Source organism: Rattus rattus, chromosome 15, assembly GCF_011064425.1.
Source record: "Rattus rattus isolate New Zealand chromosome 15, Rrattus_CSIRO_v1, whole genome shotgun sequence".
In the NCBI taxonomy this organism is placed as follows: Eukaryota; Metazoa; Chordata; class Mammalia; order Rodentia; family Muridae; genus Rattus; species Rattus rattus.
Genome location: NC_046168.1, coordinates 63,919,754 through 63,938,651, shown reverse-complemented (window position 1 = coordinate 63,938,651; position 18,898 = coordinate 63,919,754). Strand labels below are relative to the sequence as shown.

At 46.6% G+C, this 18,898-nt stretch overlaps 1 protein-coding gene across 1 annotated transcript in view; it reads left to right on the top strand.

The window, feature by feature from the left end:
- Cidea (cell death inducing DFFA like effector a) overlaps positions 1 to 16,848 on the top strand; it is a 25,810-nt gene extending 8,962 nt beyond the window's left edge. Inside the window, exons 2-5 of the mRNA XM_032885642.1 lie at positions 7,025 to 7,169; positions 8,097 to 8,243; positions 15,212 to 15,387; positions 16,445 to 16,848. Coding sequence (XP_032741533.1) covers positions 7,025 to 7,169; positions 8,097 to 8,243; positions 15,212 to 15,387; positions 16,445 to 16,586 — 610 coding nt within the window. The 3' untranslated portion in view covers positions 16,587 to 16,848. The remainder of the gene's footprint in view (positions 1 to 7,024; positions 7,170 to 8,096; positions 8,244 to 15,211; positions 15,388 to 16,444) is intronic.
- Positions 16,849 to 18,898: the final 2,050 nt, after the last annotated feature.

Genomic DNA, 18,898 nt, shown 5'->3' with positions numbered 1-18,898 from the left:
GAGGGCTGGCCCAGTCCCCTCCACACAGTCTCATGGGAGGCGTCTATTGTGCAGCCACTTTACACATCTGAAAAGGGAAAGAATCCAGTATATAATATACACCTGCTGTGCTTGGGACTGGAGAGAGAGCTCTGCGGTCAGGAGCGCTTGCCGCTCTTACAAGGGACCTGAGTTTAATTCCTAGCTTGGATATCAGGAAGCTCACAGCCATTTGTAATTTCGGCTTCAGGACTTTTGAGCCTCTGACCTCCTTGGGCACTTGCCTTCACTTGCATATACCCGAAAGCAAGCATACACACCGATACCTAATTAAAAATGGTTAAAAAATAGGCTGGATGTGGCGGTACAAAACTTTAATCATAGCACTCAGGAGGCAGAGGCAGGCAGATCTTCACGAGTTTGAGGTCAGACTGGTCTGCAACACAAGTTCCAGGCCAGCTAGGACTACATAGAGAGAGAATTATTATTGTAATAATGATAAAATAATCACGATTTGAGCTGCTGTGCTCTCGACCTGGTTGCTCCAGGATGTTGTAGATTGTTTTTTTTTTTTCTTCCTTTTTCTCTTTTCTTTTTTTCGGAGCTGGGGACTGAACCCAGGGCCTTGCGCTTGCTAGGCAAGCGCTCTACCACTGAGCTAAATCCCCAACCCCCCTGTAGATTGTTTGTGATCCAGTTCTCCCACCCAACAGAAACTTTTGGCTTAGGAGGACAGATGCCACATCCCATCCCGTCACTTCCCTTTATCACTTTGGATGACCTTGAGACACCGTGTCGGGTCTCAGTCTTCCCATCTGAGAAATGGGGTATGGTGCTGTGGTGACCGTGCATTTGAAGAATCACCATGACGGGTGCTCAGAGGCGAGCAGTATGGGGTCCTGGGGAGGCTGGTTGTGTGCACTTCAGACCAAATCGTTGCTGACAACCTAGGTCTAATTTCAGAGTGTCAACTTGTTGGTGGAGCTATAGGAGGGGGAGAGGAATGGAGGAGAAAAGGGAATAAGAAGTTATGAGTGGCCAGTGTTGACGGGCAGTCCCCTTTTCAGAACTTCCTTACATGCATCAACACAGATAGCAACCTGACTTAACCTGACAGGGTTTTTTTTCCTTAATTTTTATTTTACGCGTATGACTGTTTTATTTGAATGTATATATGTGCATCCCATGCATGTAGTACCCAAAAATGCCAGAAGAGGGCACCATATCCCTTAGATCTGGAACTACCACTGTGACCCACAATGTGGGCGCTGAGATTCAAAACCAGGTCCTCTGAAAGAGCATCTACTGCTTCTTACCTGCTGAGCCATCTCTCCAGCTCCTTGGAATATCTTTTTTCATTTTTTATTACTTATTTAATGTATACGAATATACTGTAGCTGTCTTCAGAGACACCAGAAGAGGGCATCAGATCTCACTACAGATGGTTGTGAGCCACCATGTGGTTGCTGGGACTTGAACTCAGGACCTCTGGAAGAGCAGTCGGTGCTCTTCCATCCATCTCTCCAGCCCTCCTTGGAATATCTTTATGGGTCTGTTCCTACGTGAGGAAGAGCCCTTGGGTTAAAGCTCCCTGTGTGTCACACCCCTGCTTTCCACAGAGGCTTAGCCACCCGGGAGGCTCGACAGCACACCTGTCACCTGAGGGAGCTGTGTTTAGGGCGTGTCTTAATGCTCCATTTCCCAGGATTATTTCTCTCCTTTGTTGAATACAGGCTTGCGTGTGGTCTGAGAGCATGCAGTAGCATTTCAGAGGCACTCTTTCATGGCGACCAACGTGTCTTGCATTTAATCGCGTGCCCTTCGTTTGTGCCCTTGCTGCTTAGCTCACAGTGGACAGTGATAGTGAATGCCTGGGGCTGAATCTGAAGTTTAAGGTCGTCCTCTGCTGCATAGGGGATTAATTGAAGGCTAACCTGGGTTACATGAGAGGCTAACCTGGGTTACATGAGAACCTTGACTTAAAACAGCAACAGGAACAGGCCCATCACACTTTGAAATTTAATTAAATATTAACCCCAAAATGAAACAAAATTTGTTTTCCTAATTAACTACTAAAAGAGTGCCCATCTTTCTTCGTTTTCACTGATCCACCACACTACTTCTTCATAGTTTCCTGTTAACAAAAACTAAATAATGGAGGGTTGGGTCGTTCTTCTCAGGAAATGTTTTGATGTTGCTGTAGCCATTTCCCCGGTCCACGTTGGTGTGATTTGGGGGGTACATTTTTTTAAAAGCCATCAGTAAAGCTCTGCCTCAACTGAAGTCTGTGACTTAGTCTCTGCTTAGGGAAGAGAATATTAAATGATATTAATTATCTCTGAGAGCGGACATGAACAGAATACACCAGAGAGCCTGCTGTTTCCCATGTGGTAACCTGGCTTAGCAGAAGGTGTAAATTTCACATTCTCAAAGAATTAAAACTAAATACATTCCTCTGAGACACAGAGAATACAGCAAATACAGCCAATGCCAGCAGCAAACCACTGAACTGAAGCGGGACCCCGTTGAGGAATCAGAGAAAAAGAACTGGAAAGGCTTGAAGGGGCTCGAGACCCCATATGTACAACAATGCCAACCAGTAGAGCTTCCAGGGGACTAAGCCACTTATACATGGACTGACCCTGGACTCTGACCTCATAGGACAATGAATATCTAGTAAGACACCAGTGGAAGGAAAGCCCTGGGTCCTGCCAAGACTGAACCCCCAGTGAACTAGACTGTTGGGGGGGGCGGCAATGGGGGGAGGTGGGGAGGAACACCCATACGGAAGGGAGGGGGAGGATATTTGCCCGGAAACCAGGAAAGGGAATAACACTCGAAATGTAAATAAGAAATACTCAAGTTAATAAAAAAAAAAAAAAAAAAAAAAAAAAAAAACTAAATACATGGGCTGGAGAGATGGCTCAGCAGTTAAGAGCGCTGACTGCTCTTCCAGAGGTCCTGGGTTCAAATCCCAGCAACCACATGGTGGCTCACAACTATCTGTAATGGGATCTGATGCCCTCTTCTGGTGTATCTGAAGACAGCTGCAGTGTATATAATGAATAAATCTTTAAAAATAAAAACTAAATACAAAAATTCATGGAACTCAGGACCTAGAGTTTCCCCCTTCTGTTCTTCTGATGACATTCATGATGTTTGTTATTGATAAGGCCTAGGTAAAATGTTAAGGCCTAGGTAACTGTTACTTGGCTACCCTGGGGTTATAAGGAATTTTTTCATATGTCTTCGCTGTTACTAGGAAACTTTCTAATGCCAAGATCGATTACATCTTTTGTTATGTTTTGTGCCCTTGGAAACCAATCATGATGAAAGTCAATAGAACTGTTCTGTATAGTTACCCCCGACAAGCTTGGACCCAAACCAACCACCCAACAGCCCTTCCTGCCTCTGTGTAAGCTTTCATGGCATAAACTGCCCCAGTGAAGGACCCCAACACAAGAGAGACACCCACACCAATGTAAGAAACTACTAAATGGAGGAATAAGACCTCCATTTTGAATAGTGGCCCAAGAAAGTTTAAGTTCCCAAGGGGAAAACCCCATTTTTAAGAACAGACAGATCTGTTTGATCTGTGGCAAAGGGATCCGCGTCTTAGGACTCTCCGAAAAGCAATTAGCAGGTGTCTCTAAGAGCAGGAGTAGACTCAGACCTTTGAGATCTAGTAAAAGGCGTGTGTGTGTGTGTGTGTGTGTGTGTGTGTGTGTGTGTGTGTGTGTGTGTGTGTTTGGGTTAAAGGTCATGGAACATTTAGTGCAAAGGGTTAGATGTACAGATTGAGCAGAGATGGTTTTAGAATGATGAGAAGCATCTTTAAGTCTATTCCGCAGACAACCAAAGAGAGTACCAAACCTCAAAGCTACAGCTGAGCTGTGAGCACCCAGCGTTCCATCCGGTTATCAGAACTCCACTGATCGATGCTAAAATAACAACAGCATGGGGGAGAACTATGAAACGTCTTTTCGTATTTTACATATCCTATAGTGTTTTTAATATCTTTATAACTTGTATGTATATGCTTTAAAACATCTTTTTAGGCCCTCTGATCTTTTTTATAACATACTGAGCTTTTGAATATTCTTAGCAACTTTTATAGCCTTACATTTTATATATCATATGTATAAAGTTAATATATAATGTATATAATTTTAAATTTTGTAATTTTTATTTAATTGTTAATCATGAGTCATAGATGGTAACATGAAACCACGAGCAAAGCAAATCTGTCTGTCCTTCTTCATAAGAGATTAGTAGTTTTGATTAATTAATAAACTGATTAGTAGTTTTAATTAATTAATAAGCAAACCCGGTGAGGGATTACCTTGAGGTAAGGAGCTAGTTGTCTGTTGTTCTCTAGCTGTCAAGCTACAGTTGGTAATTTGATCAGAAACTTGAAGAAGGATCAATTTTAATGCCAGAGACTTGTCCACATTTATTACTCAGGCAGATGCCCAAGGCTCGTGTATCTCTATGGCTCTAGGGGCAGAGGCCGACTCTGGTCATCCAGCCCAGAAGATGAAGAGGCTTTTCCTGTGGAGGAGGAACATGAGAGAAACTGACCTCACCTTGTCAAAGTGTGGCAATCAGTTCTCCAATGTCCTCCGTCCACAGTTCAGGCCAGCCCTGGCAGCAGGCAAGACATTGGGGGTAGTTATGCCCAGTGGTTACTGTATCACACTCCAGGTAGTGCCTTTGGGACCATATCTTCTTAGAGACCTTGGCGGGGGTGGGGCAGTGTCACTATCAGGCTTTGGGAGTCTCTGTCATGGTAAGTTTAAACATTAAATGCCTTATTCAGCTGATCTCTGACAGGTTTGAGGGCCAGTATTTACCTAGTATATCTGAGTTAAACAATCTTTGTCTGTTTTTAGTTATCTGTTTTAAACTGTGCCTTGCAAATATAAAATAGGAGACTAAATAAAGCTTTAATCTTATAATTAATTTATTTATTTCATGTATGTGAGTATACTCGCTGTCTTCAGACACACCAGAAGAAGGCATCAGATCCTGTCTCACATGGTTGTGAGCTACCATATGGTTGTTGGGGATTGAACTCAGGACCTCTGGAAGAGCAACCGGTGCTCTTAACCACTGAGCCATCTCCCCAGCCCAACAGCATCAGTTTTTAGCCTGACTTTAAATGTATTTTTAACATGTTTAAAGGATCTGATCATTTAACAAGGTTACTCACTATCAATTCCTGTTAAATTTGAGCCTTAACAATTGCAGTTTTGAATTGAAGCTCTTTTAATATCAAAATAAAATAACCTATAAAACCTCCACATTTTATAGAGACTAGGAACTTTCCTGACCTTGGCTGAGAGAACCTTTTGCCAGAGCTCAGGCAAACTGAAAGGGGGCCAAGGGGTGGTGGATTCCAAGAGCCAGTGATTTTTAACCTCTTCAATGTTGTACACTTCCAAAATTTTTAGAAGGCAAAACCAAGTTCGGACAGTGCAAAAGCCACATCAAGTGGGCTATTTTCATGTTACAAAGTTTGGTTGTCAACAAGAAAAGTTTTTGTGTACAAATATGTGGAGGTGTAATTTTAATACCCCATTAAAGAAACATTGTTTTAAACCCTATCTTTTTAAGTGTGGTTTTAAGACAGGACAGAAATTGCACATCCCAGTTTAAAAGTATCTTTAGAGATCTGTTTCTTCAGTCAGTTCATGCCATGCGTTGTTGCCCTGAATGACTTGTTTTAAGCCAACTTTTTGTTGTAAGTGTTACAGATTTTTAACCATACCCAACTACCCTTCTAGGCTGATCTCAAAACCTTGGCTGGGACTCTGCTCAGGGGCAGAGTACTAACCTAGCAGTCACAGAACCCTGAGTTCTAACCCTACACTAAAAATAAAACAGATGAAAACCCTGGACTGACTAACACGTTGAACAGTATTTGCCTTTTAAATTAATTCTGCACCAGGGTTATACAAATAGGTACCTACTTGTCTGTCTACCGACACCAACTCTCTAAATTGGCTTAGCTGCTTTTAGTCACTAGAAATCATATTCTCAAACGTTTAGCTTTACGACACACCCAGTGGACTGCTGAGGTGGTTCAGAGGGGAAGGGCTCTTGATCCACAAGACTGGTAACCTGTGTTTGATCCCCAAACCCACATAAAAGTAAAAGGTGAGGACCATCCCCTGGAAATGGTCCTCTGACTACCCCTCACACACTTCAGCATGTGTACCTACACGGACACAGCATATACATGCAGACACACACGACAACAATAATAATAAAATACGTTTATATTTGGGGGCTGGAGAGATGGCTTGGAGGTTGAGAGCACACATCATTCTTGCAGAGGACCCAGGTTCTAGACTCAGCAACCCCATGTAACCCCAGTTCCAGGGAATTCAATGCTCTCTTCCAAACTCAACAGGTACAAGGCACACGTGATACACGTGTATATGTACAGGCAAAATGCTCCTGCGCATAAAATAAATAAATCTAACATGTTTTGAATCGACATTTGATGAATATAGTTTGGAGAGGAGCTGAGGACCACACTGAGGCCATGCCTGGATGCACTAAGCTGATCAGTTACTAGCTTGCTCTTTGGAGGTATGGATATATGTAACATTTAGTAATTCCTATGTGGTGTGTTTCTTTTAGACACAAATATTAAAATTGCATTATTTGTGTGTGTGTCAAACCCCTTCTTAAAAGCCTGGGAGGTGCCTTTAATCCCAGCACTCAGGATGCAGAGTCACACAGATCTCTGTGAGTTTGAAGCCGGCCTGGTCTTCAACTCAAGACCAGGACAGCCAGGGCTATTACAAAGAGAAATCCTCTGTGTGCGTGTGCGTGTGTGTGTGCATGTGTGTGGTGTGTGTATGAGAGAGAGAGAGACAGAGTGTGCTTGTGTGTGTGTGCATGTGAGTGTGTGTGCATGTTTGTATGTGGTGTGCGTGTGTGTGCGTGTGCGTGTGCGTGTGCATGTTGGGGGGGTTGAAGGAAGCAGAAACCAGACCCTGTCTGAACAGTGGTCTCCTCTGTGCCTCCTTCATAGGCCCCTGACATTCATGGGGTTGCAGACGAAGAAGGTCCTGCTTACCCCCCTCATACACCCTGCTCGTCCTTTCCGGGTTTCAAACCATGACCGAAGCAGCCGGCGTGGGGTGATGGCCAGCAGCCTGCGGGAACTTATCAGCAAGGTACTGTGGTCACAGCCTCAGGTACCCTTTGCTAGCTCAGAGTCCAGGCCGAGGGCACTAAACCAGTGATAAGACACAAGCGTTAAAGGAGAGCGTATCAGCTGGGTAGTGGTGGCACTCTGAGTTCGAGGCCAGCCTGGTCTACAGAGTGAGTTGCAGGGCAGACAGGGTTACATAGAGCTTGTCTCAAAAAGGGGGGGGGGAGGGGAAGGGAAGAGGGAGGGAAGGGGAGAAAGGAAGGAGGAAGAGAAGGATGGAAGAAGGGGAGGAGGGAAGAAGAAAAAGGAAAAGGAGGGAAAAGGATCAAACTCATCAGTCCATTCGAGGGGGAAGGACTTTGGGAGGAAGAAGAAAAGAAAGTGAAGTATATCAAACTCATCAGTCCATTCTGCATCCAGGACTTTGGGGCCCAAGAGGTGAAGGAACTGAAAAGTGACATTCTGTCTCTTTTTCATATGGATGAACTGGGGCCCAGAGGTGAAATAACTGAAAATCCCCAACCCCGTGTCCTTCTTTGACAAGGGAAACTATGACCTAGGAGATCTGACCAGGCTAGACAGTGTTCTCAGCCGAGTCCCAGAGAGATTCCTACAGAAATGAGACGTAGGCATGATGTGGGCATCCAGCCCATGAAGCAGGGGTTGAGGTGTTGCATGAGGCCATGCACTTAAAGTACAAGGTGTGCAAGGCCATCTGCTTATTCCTGTACGTGATAGGCAATCTCAGAAACTGTAGACATGCACTAGGTCACTCTAGGAAGAGAGCGCTCTTAATCTGTCCTTCTGAATGAAGGTTGAATCACAGATGCCTGTCAATGGGTTTCTTCACCAGCACGGCTTTATCCCGGTCAGTCAGACCCCCTGAAACCTTAACATAAACGTCATCCTGTTCCCTTCATCCTCTTCCTGTGCTCCCTTGCAAACCTAGACTCTGGATGTCTTGGTCATCACAACTGGCCTGGTCACGCTGGTGCTGGAGGAGGATGGTACCGTGGTGGACACAGAGGAGTTCTTTCAGACCCTAAGGGACAACACACATTTCATGATCTTGGAAAAGGGACAGAAATGGACACCGGTAAGTACAGCCTTGCTATGCAAACAACTGGGTAGACAGTCTACCTACAAGTGCACTGAGCAAGCCACATCCTAATCATAATTAAATACTGTATACACTCACCTCTCACCTACCAGGTATAGCTATAACCCTCAAAGGCATTCTCACGCATTTCTAGAAAAATCTGATGTCTCTGAATTTAGACTGTATGATTTCTTTTTTAAAAAGATATGTTTATTATATATAAGTACACTGTAGCTGTCTTTAGACACACCAGAAGAGGGCATCAGATCCCATTACAGATGGTTGTGAGCCACCATGTGGTTGCTGGGACTTGAACACAGGACCTCTGGAAGAGCAGTCAGTGCTCTTAACCGCTGAGCCACCTCTCCAGCCCTACTGTGTGATTTCAAATAAATTATTTTGAATCATGAGCTTTATTTAGTCAGTGACCTACCCTAATCTTGTGTGTGTGTGTGTGTGTCTGTACTCATCAACCTTCCACACTATAATAAAATACTTAAGACAATTAACTTAGAAAGAAGAAAGGTTTATCTTGTCTCACGGTCAACAAACAATGCAGCCTCCTTGCTGAGACAGCAGATCCTTGCAGGAGCAAGCAATGGGGCAAAGCCACTTGTATTAGAGGCAGGAAATGAAGACAGCAAAGAGAAAGTGGGAGCCCCATGATCCCCTTTTCCATCTTCAAGACATAGGACAAGCTTCCCTACCCCCCTACAAATTGATGTCTAAAACAACAGGGTTGAAACATAGTTTGCAACCTAGAAACATGGATCCTCCCCTGGGCACATGCTCCTGGAGCACACTAACATCAGTATAACAGATGTGCATCAGGACCACCCGTGTCACCTTTGTGAACGGTGGTAAATATTGTCAACAACCCACAGGTTCATTGCAGTGGGATGAAGATGTAATACAGCCATCACTGTATTCCAGTGGGATGCAGACGTACAGACAGCCATCACCGTGTGCTCGTTTAACTGCACATAGGTTGACCTGCCGCTGCCTATTTACTGAGTAGATTGCCCTTCAACCTTGAAGACACATGGCTGCAGCTACAGGCATTGTCTGTGGAAATCCCATCACTGTGCTGAGAAAGCAGCACACAGTACATCAGGCAAGCCACCTTCAGAAGTCTTCATTCCGGGATTCACAAAGGGTCATGAAGACTCTGAGTACCTGTCCTTAACAAGGGTTTCACCAAAACAGTCAACAGATACCTGTCAATCCAACCAGAGGTTCTTACCTGGGGATATTTTGCCTGTAGGAGCCGTGGCGTAATAACTAAGGATGGTCTAGAATGACAGACTGGGGACACTGTTGTTACTGTCGAGAAGGGAAATTGCAATGCACAGCCCTTGCAACAAGGAATCACCCAGTTCCAAATGTCATTTGTGCCGAGGTTGAGAAACTAGAAGCCATAAGTACAGGCATTCCCAATCCTCAAGACTAAAGTTGAGAAATTAGAAATATGTGTTTAATAATAACAATAAAGGTTAGCTTAAACCACATATTCTAATAAGAAGATATATTTTTAAAATTTTTTAAATAGATTTTATTTATTCCCTTAATATATGCGTGCTCTATCTGTAGGTACACCTACATGCCAGAGAGGGCATGAGATCCCAGCACAGATGGTTATGAGCCACCACGCGGTTGTTGGGAATTAAACTAAATTAAGGGCCTCTGGAAGAGCAGATAGCACTCCAGCTTCAGTACTATTTTCTTAAAATAAATAAAAACAAACAATCACTCTCCAAAAGAGAGCAAGGAACTATACTTTTTGTATTTTTGCAAACCTCTTTAATGTCTAGAAGACACTTGAATTCTCAGAGCTGGAGAAATGGCTCTGCAGTTAGGAGCGTTCGCTGCTCTCGGAGAGGACCCGGGTTCAGTTTCCAGAACCAATATGGTGGCCCGCAGTCATCTGTATCTCCAGTTCCAGGGATCTGATGCCTCTTCTGATCTCTGAGTAGGGGCACTTCATGTACTCAGGTATGCACACACGCATGCACGCATGCACGCACGCACGCACGCACGCACCATAAGTGATTGTCAGAGATATTTTTGTGTTTAACCTGTTATACTCTATTGTTTGGGTGGAATTATGAAGGGAATCTGGCTGCAGATATGAAGACAGAGAGGAAACACTGAGGGTGCTGACGGTCTTTTCACACCATTGAGAATGCTCTGCTTTGATTCTGCGTGAGAGCCAACAGGTGCCGGTTCCACAAAGCTCAGCTTCCATGGAGAATCTGAGGAGGTCCCAGTGGAGTTGGCTACTCTGCTCCACTGAGCTCTTCGGTCTGTCTTGCATTTTGAAAGGATCTTTCATCAAAGTGATCTTGAAACGTTATACTTAGATCATTTGGAAAACACTGACTTTGAACTGAGGTGTAGCTTGGTGGTGAATGAACTTCACGAGCACGAGGCCCTAGGTTGGATCTCTAAGCCCAAAGGGAAAACAGCAGAAAAAGAAAAAGAACAAAATAAAATAATGATTCATTGAGCCACACATGTCCCCTAAGCATGCTGTAGAAAATCAGGACCTAGGGGAACAGAGAAGGACAATGGTCTTTTCGTATGTATTGTATAAATAGCTTTAACCCGGAAGGGATCTTAAGCTTGATCCTCTCTCTCCAGACCACACCGTGAGAACTTCTGCATTAAACCATTTCTAGGTCATTCAAAACTATACAAAGTTGGCAATATAGTGTTCGTGGGAAAGCCAAGGTGGTTTCCTCCTGCGTGCTGGTGAGATAGCCAGAGGAGACTCACAGGACCTCTGGGATAGACAAGATCTTGTTTTATCTTATTATGACATTAAAGCAAGCTTTATTTGTGCACAATGGCTGCATCCTACCGAGGTAGGCTTTAAGAGATCAGTGCTGGGCATGGAGAAGATAAGATTCTTGTAGTTTAGGAGTAGGGGCTTTCCAAATGGGGGATTGGGCAAGCAAATAAATTGGGTTGCAGGAGCAGAACATAAGGCAGGGTTGGTCCAAACCTCCAGAAACAAAGACGTGGTTGCTGTTTCCTGGAAAGGGCAGTACAGAAGCATTAGGAGTCATGGTTACAGGTGGGACATAACGTAATCTTTGAAAAACAGATTTAATCATACGCAGGAATGACTTAGTTTGAGTTTCCTATAAGATGGCTTCAAAGCCCAAGATGGAGGCTGGTTTATCAGATGTGCACTATGTATGTGCTTGGCACCCGCAGGTAGTGTTGGGTCCCCTGGACCTGGAGTTTCAAATGTTTGTGAGTCTTCATGTGGGTGCTGGGAACCGAACCTGGGTACCCTGTAAGAGCCATCCTGCATCCTCCTTAAATGCTATTCTTAAAATAGGCAACTAACTGTCTTGGTGAGGGTTTTATTGCTGTGAAAGGACACCATTACCGTGGCAACTCATAAAGGGAACATTTCATTGGGGCTGGCTTGCAGTTCAGAGGTTAAGCCATTGTTGCCATGGCAGGAAGCATGGTGGCACACAGTCAGACACGGTGCTGGAGAAGGGGTTGAGATTTCTACATCCAGATCCACAGGCAGCAGGGAAAGAGAGTGAGACACTGGGCCTGAGCATCTTAAACCTCAAAGCCAGCCCCTTAGTGACACACTTCCTCCAACAAGCCATGCCTATCCCAACAAGGCCACACCTCCTACTACTGCTACTCCCTGTGTGTCTGTGCGGACCACCACAGAAACCATACCTATAAAGTACCTTCCTCTTTCTCTTCTTCTCCCTCTCCCTCTTCTTCCTTTTCTTCCTCTTCTTCCTTGTCCTATTTTTCCTCTTCTTCTTCCTCTTCCTCTTTTTCCTCTTCTTCCTCTTCCTCTTTTTCCTCTTCCTCTTCCTCTTCTTCTACTTCTTCCTCTTCTTCATCTTCTTCCTCCTCTTCTTCTCCCTCTTCCTCTTCTTCTCCCTCTTCCTCTTCTTCCTCTTCTTCCACTTCCTCTTCCTCTTCATCTTCTTCCTCCTCTTCTTTCTCTTCTTCCTCTTTCTCTTCTTTCTCTTCTTCCTCTTCTTCCTCTTTCTCTTCTTCTTCTTCTTCCTCTTCTTCTCTTCTTCCTCTTCTTCCTCCTTCCTCCTTTGTCGTCGTCATCATCCCCTTCTCCCCTCCCCCTCCCCTCCCCCTCCTCGTCCTTCTCTTCCTCCTCCTCCTCCTCATCCCCCTCCTCCTCCTTCCGCTGGAACTCACTATATAGACCAGGCTGTCCTGGAACTGACAGAGATCCACCTGCTTCTGCCTCCAGGAGCTGAGATTAAAGATGTGCACCACCACTGCCAAGCTTCCAATTCTTTCTTCTCGTGAGCTTTTTTCTTTTGGCTGTTACTGCTGGGAACAAGCTACCTGTGGCTTGTCACAGGTCAGGCTGGTGTTCTCCCAGAGTGGTTCCTCTATCCCTGTCTTTCTGTGTGAGAAAAGTGTGGTCGCTTGCACGACCTCCAGAGCATCTGCTCTCATTCTCAGAACAGTTCCTGGCAGAGAGCCTTGGCAGATGTGTGTCCTGAGATGGGAAGGTCACCTCACTATTCCAGAGGCTGGTGTCACCACAGCGTTCTCATGGGGTGGTGAAGCCAGAGGATATGGGCCAGGTTGAGGTTCAGGGGAAAAGGAGAACCACATGCCAAGGACGGTGGGAACACTGGTCAGGACCGCTGTTCCCGAACCTTCAGAGCAGAAGCATGTGACGTCTAAGCTGCAGTTCTGGGAACTTATTATAGCAGCAATAGGAAACTAACACAGATGGAAAAGGTGTTTGCTGTTGGTTTATACAAGGAGAGTTTAGAGGCGAATTCAGAAATGACACATTTAAATCCTACACAGTAATGGGACCTAAGAAATGCAGCGCAGTGCCAAGTCATGCCAGGATGTAGTAAGTGTGACTATCGTGAGTACCACACTGAAGGGTCAGCTCAGGCCCTGTGAATCTGAAATACATGGTTGGTTTGAGGACTGGATTTTGAGGGTGGAGTTGGGGTGGTAAGAATGGAACCCAGGCTCTCACAGATAGGTACCTCTCATGCTCTACCACTAAACCCCATCAAAGATTCTGGAGTTCTCTCCTGGCTTACCTCCTCAGCCATTTTCCTGTAAGGTAGAAATGGTGGCTTCCTGCAGAGGACAGAGTGCCATTTTACCTCAGGAAGGTTATCCCAGAGGCTCCTTCTAAAGGGAACAAAGATTTCAACCAAGAAACAGCCACCAGATGTCTCCCTTGCTCAGTCCCGGAATCCTAAAATCTCAGGGGAAGATGCTGTCTGCCACCCTGGAAGAAGACAGTATGTCTTCTAGCTGTGCCCTTCCTCTCTGACAGGCTGTAGGATCCTGAATGCCCACATGTGAGGACCCCTGGCCTAGCACTGTGAGAGCATCTTGGTCTAGTCTACAGGCAGCCTAAAGGGAGCATCAGGTAAACTTTGAAAAGCCAGAAAGCAACATGAGGCAGTAAAATAGAAGCAGAGGGAAGCAGTAAATTTAATTTCTCCTATTTCTTAGCTTTGAATTTGTTTGTTTGTTTGGAGAAAGGGTCTCTTTTCATAACCCCAACCCCAGGGTCTCTTTTCATAACCACAACTGTTCTGATGCTTGCTATGTAGCACAGGCTGGCCTCAAACTCACGGAGATCTTCCATCTGCTTCTTCCTCACAAGTGTTGGGAATGAAGATGTGTGCCACCACATTGGACTCAGTTTTGGATTTTTAAATGATGATTCTTTCTTGGGTGATGGATGGTAGGTTTAGAAGTGACACAGGCTCTTATGCGGGGTACACTGGGCGACAACCAAAATCACTTGTCATCTATGATCTGGGTGGTAGGAAGAGGGGGACACCGACAGTGGCTTCAGCAAGAAGGACTGGCACGCTCTTAGGGGTTACTTATGTTTTAATTTCAAGATTTATTTATTTATTTATTTATTTATTTATTTATTTATTTCATGTATATGAGTATGCTGCTGTCCTTGACATACCAGACAAGGGTATTGGATCTCATTACACATGGTTGTGAGCCAACATGTGGTTGCTAGGAATTGAACTCATGACCTTTGGAAGAGCAGCCAGTGCTCTTAACCACTGAGCCATCTCTCTAGCCCCATGTTTTAATTTCAAATGTATTTGATCATGTTGTGTAATACTCGAAGTTTTCCAGCACTCCCAACCCCCACAACTCCTGAGGGGTATGGACTCTTGCATCATCTAAGCCTGACCCTGTATACAGTGGGGCTGGTGTGTGGTGGGGGGAAAAACCACTTAGGAAAGCAGCTCCTGAGCCCCTCCAACCCTGCGACTGGGACTAGAGATTGTACTTGAACCCAGAACCTTGCACATGCTAGGCAAGTTCTCTCCCACTGAGCCATCTCCCTGGACTTAGCATTTGCATCTTGGGGTGCCTTTGTTCTCTCTGGGTGTGACAGAGCTATCTACAAGCCTTTGTAGTACATGTCTCTCCCAACCTGAAGGGTCACCTGGTATCCCTGGGACAGAGTGATTCCTTAAGTGGCTAATGTTTCCACACAGTCATCTGTCCTCCTCGGCAGTTACTGGAAAATAGGAGACACCCCAAGAGACATGAGTTCCAGCATTTGCTTCATCAGGGGCACTTGTGAAGTGAAACAGAAATAGTGCTTTCTGTTCCTCCATGGCTATGTGACAGTTGCAAAAGGAGGCCGACCAAGTCCTTTCATCCTCAAGGTCTGGCCTCGGGCTCTATGCAAACAAGCAAGGAGGCTCCCTAAGACAGGTACACCTCTCTACATCAGACACCGAATCCTCAAAACCAAAGCAACGTATCCGGAATCACAAAACTAGAAGTTGTTGAGGGAAGAGATAAGGGCACTTGTGGTATAACACGTCAGCCTGCTGGTCACTTGGCAGGAATAATTAGAGCTGACAGTTAGGAGACCCAAACTTTGACTGTCTTTGCCAGCATGGGTTCGAAGCCTGTTCCTTGCTTCTTTACTTCAGGGCAATAAGTATGTCTGCACACAAACGAAGAAGTCAGGAATAGCCAGAATCACCTTCGACCTATACAGGCTGAATCCCAAGGACTTCCTCGGCTGTCTCAATGTCAAAGCCACCATGTATGAGATGTACTCAGTGTCCTACGATATCCGCTGCACAAGCTTCAAGGCCTTGCTAAGGTAACAAACTCCAGGGGGTATCGTGGGGGTACAGTGGGGGTCTGGACACACCCACGTGTGGGACGGGTGGCTCCTCCTAACTTGTCTTCTGCCCCAGAGCCCAACAACAGGGCCTGGATCCTCTGTTGTCAACCGGTGTGCTCTGATCCACGTGGTCTTCAACTTAACTTTTAGATCACAGACTTATACCAAAAAGCGCAAAGCTACATCCCCAACTGGACTTTGTGCTTTTTGATGTAAGTGTGAAATAGCTCAGTGGTAAGTCATTTGCCCGGCGTGTTAGAGGCCCTAGGTCCAATACCCAGCAACAGACACATACATGCTGGCACCAAGCCTACACCACGCTCGCACCACGCTCGCACCACGCTCGCACCACGCTCGCACCACGCTCGCACCACGCTCGCACGCCATGGAACCTGGCCCAGACGTTCCGCTGACATGAAAACTGGAGAGAAAACTTCGGAGACCAGGAAGAGAATTAGAACATGAGGAAACACGTTTTGTTGAACCTAATCTGAAATGAGACTAGTTCAGTCTCGGGACTTCAGAGGCTAGGACAGGGCAAAGTGTCCTCTTGTTGTGAGGAGCAAGTTGAAACACCCCCAACGACCTAGCCTCCACATGCCCTATCAGAGGATCATAATTCTGGTTCTTTCAACAATTTTCCTCAGTTTTACCGGTCTTATCACCTTGACCTTGGGGTTGTAGGAGCAATTCCCTCACAGCCACCTGGCTGCTAGAATCCTCCGATAGCAAGCACATGCTCTCGGGAGTGGCCGAGGTTCTGTGGGAGTTTCTACTTAGGCAGGCTCCTGCCAAAGTTGCATGAGGGCTCTGTCCCCAGTAGGTGGCGCTGGAGAGTACTGGCAGCCCACCAGGGAGCAATCAGACACTGTGTGCTTTGAAAGTGGTATTTCATGGATGCCGCAACTCAAACATGATTGGTGCCCCCTTGGAGCTTAGTAAGGTGGGGTGGGGTGACGCATTCCCATCATTCCATCTCTGGCCAGCCCAGAGAATCTCAAGCCTGATGTGTCTTTCTCTTGCTTTCTTGCAGGAGTCTGCTACGGTTCGCGTCCTATGCTGCCCAGGTGACGGGACAGTTCCTGGTTTATGCGGGCGCTTACGTGCTCCGAGCACTGGGTGACACAGAAGAGCAGCCATCCCCCAAGGCTAGCGCCAAAGGCTGGTCCATGTAATCAGATCACAGATACAGAGGCCCAGGGACCCAGCTTTCACGCAAATTCTCTACCATCTGTTACAGGCTGTGGGATGTCAGAGGAAGGAACGGGGCTTGGTGGTGGTACCCAGGGCAGGACCGAGCAGCGGGATTCCCGCAAGAGAAAGGAGGCAGATGGGCCTTTCAAGAGCTTTAGGAAGCGACTAACAGCAGAGTGTCTGGGAACATACGAATCAGTCTCTTGCATATTGTAATAAACCAAACACAAGAGTCGCCATTAATACTTGCCGTGCTTCCTCGCAACTGGTTTGTCTCTCTGGAGAGGACCACTCACACAGAACGAAAACCAGAGCCAAAGACAGAAAGATAGATACCACTGCTGTTTGATCTTTCTTTTTAACTTTATTATATTATTTGGCGTGTGTGTGTGTGTGTGTGTGTGTGTGTGTGTGTGTGTGTGTGTGTGTGTTTACTTGTGTGGTGTCTATGCAACATATGCATGCGCTGCCCCAGAAGGCCAGAAGAGGGCGCCAGATCTCCTCAGAGGAGTTCTAGACAGTTGTGAGTGGGCGCTTGGAATGGAACCTGGGTCCTCTGGAAAGGCAGGGCTCTTAACCACTGAGTCACTGCTCCAGCCCGGTTGTTGTTTAATCCTTATCAGTACTCAGTGCAAAAGTAACGATCTATCACACAAGCCTGGATTATATTTGATTTACTTTTTCCCACCAAAGAATCTCTGCCTCTCTCCTGTGAGTGTATACATACAGTGTGAGTGCAAGCACACGTGCACCATGGCATATGTGTGGAGGACAGAGGACGACCTGGGGGGGTCAGTCCTCACCCTGTTTAGAAAGCCACACAGGCTAGCACACACTTCTGGGGATTCTTGGGTCTCCACCTCCAGCTGGCCGTAGGAGTGCTGGGATTGTAGATCCATGGTACATGTAAACCAACGGTTCTCAGCCTTCCTAATGCTTCAGCTCTTTAATACAGTTCCTTATGCTGCGGCGACCCCACAACCACCATAAAATTATTTCATTGCTGCTTCATAGCTATAACTTTGCGGCTGTTGTGAATCCTAATGTAAATATCTGATAATGCAGGATGTCTGACAGGCCACTCCTGTGGTAGTCTCGACCCACAAGTTGAGAACCACTAATTTTAAGTATCAGCCTTACGTGGGTTCTGGGGATCCAGACTCAGATCTGCAATCATATACAGCAAGCACCTCATCTACGTGCTATTTTCTGCCCCTGCCCTGCCCCTGCCCCTGCCCCTGCCCCTACCCTGCCTGCCCCTGCTCCTCTCGTTCCCAACCCGCCCTGCCCCTGCTCCCTTCCCTGCCCCCCACACCCACCCCACCTCTGCCCCTTTAAGGCTTTAATGAGTCCCAAAGTCCCTAAAGCTTAAGGACCTGCATAAAGGGCTTTCTGGGGGTGGCCGGTAGTTTCAGCTTTGCTTCTAGAAAGCAACAGAACTGTGAGAACTCGCGTTGGAGGCAAAGTGTTGCCATGCTGCCAAGAGAACCTTTGCGGCCAAGAGCCAAGCTCTGCCTATCACCGGCCAAGGCAAAAGCCCTGCTGGCTGTGGGTTCTCGCTGATGCTCAGCTGGGTGTAGGCCGTCAAAGCGCCTTGTGAGGAGCCTGTTTCTCACCTGGTTCTTCCTCTGAAGGTAGCTTTATCACTGGGTCACCGTGCTCAAAAGAAAGCCAGTGAGTGTCGCCCTCGGCTCCTGTGTGGGAGTCTCTGTGTCTCTCCTACCCTGTCATCAAAGCAGGGAGTAGACTCCCCAGAGGAAAAGAGGTGCCGTCCCCTGACTGAAGAGTAATAGTCCCCGGGAGAGACACATCTGTTCCTGTTAGATCCATCCTGTTGAGTCAGCCTCTTCCCTAGCTGTGACTTCGCTGATGAGAACTGTGGTCCAGAGGCCTATTCTCACTCTACTGAAAAGACACTAAGACTAGGAGTCCCCCTGTTCACCATCTCACACGCGTGTACACACACACACACACACACACACACACACACACACACACACACACACACACACACGGCGCGCGCGCGCACGCGCGTCCTTGGCTGTCAATCCTACAAAAGGAGCGGGGTGCGGGAGCTCTGCAGTGACAGCCCAGGAGGGAAGGGGTGGGGTCTGAATGGGCGGCCTCAGAACCCAGTTCCCCGCCCCCCTCGGGTTCGCATCACTTCCCCAGGATCCCACCCTCCTGGGAAGCCACAGCCTGGCTTCCAAAAAAGGAATTTTCACTCCAGATTGCTCCTGCTGAGTCAGCCACTTCTCTGACTCCCATTACTCAGTTGCCAGCGAGAGGGGCT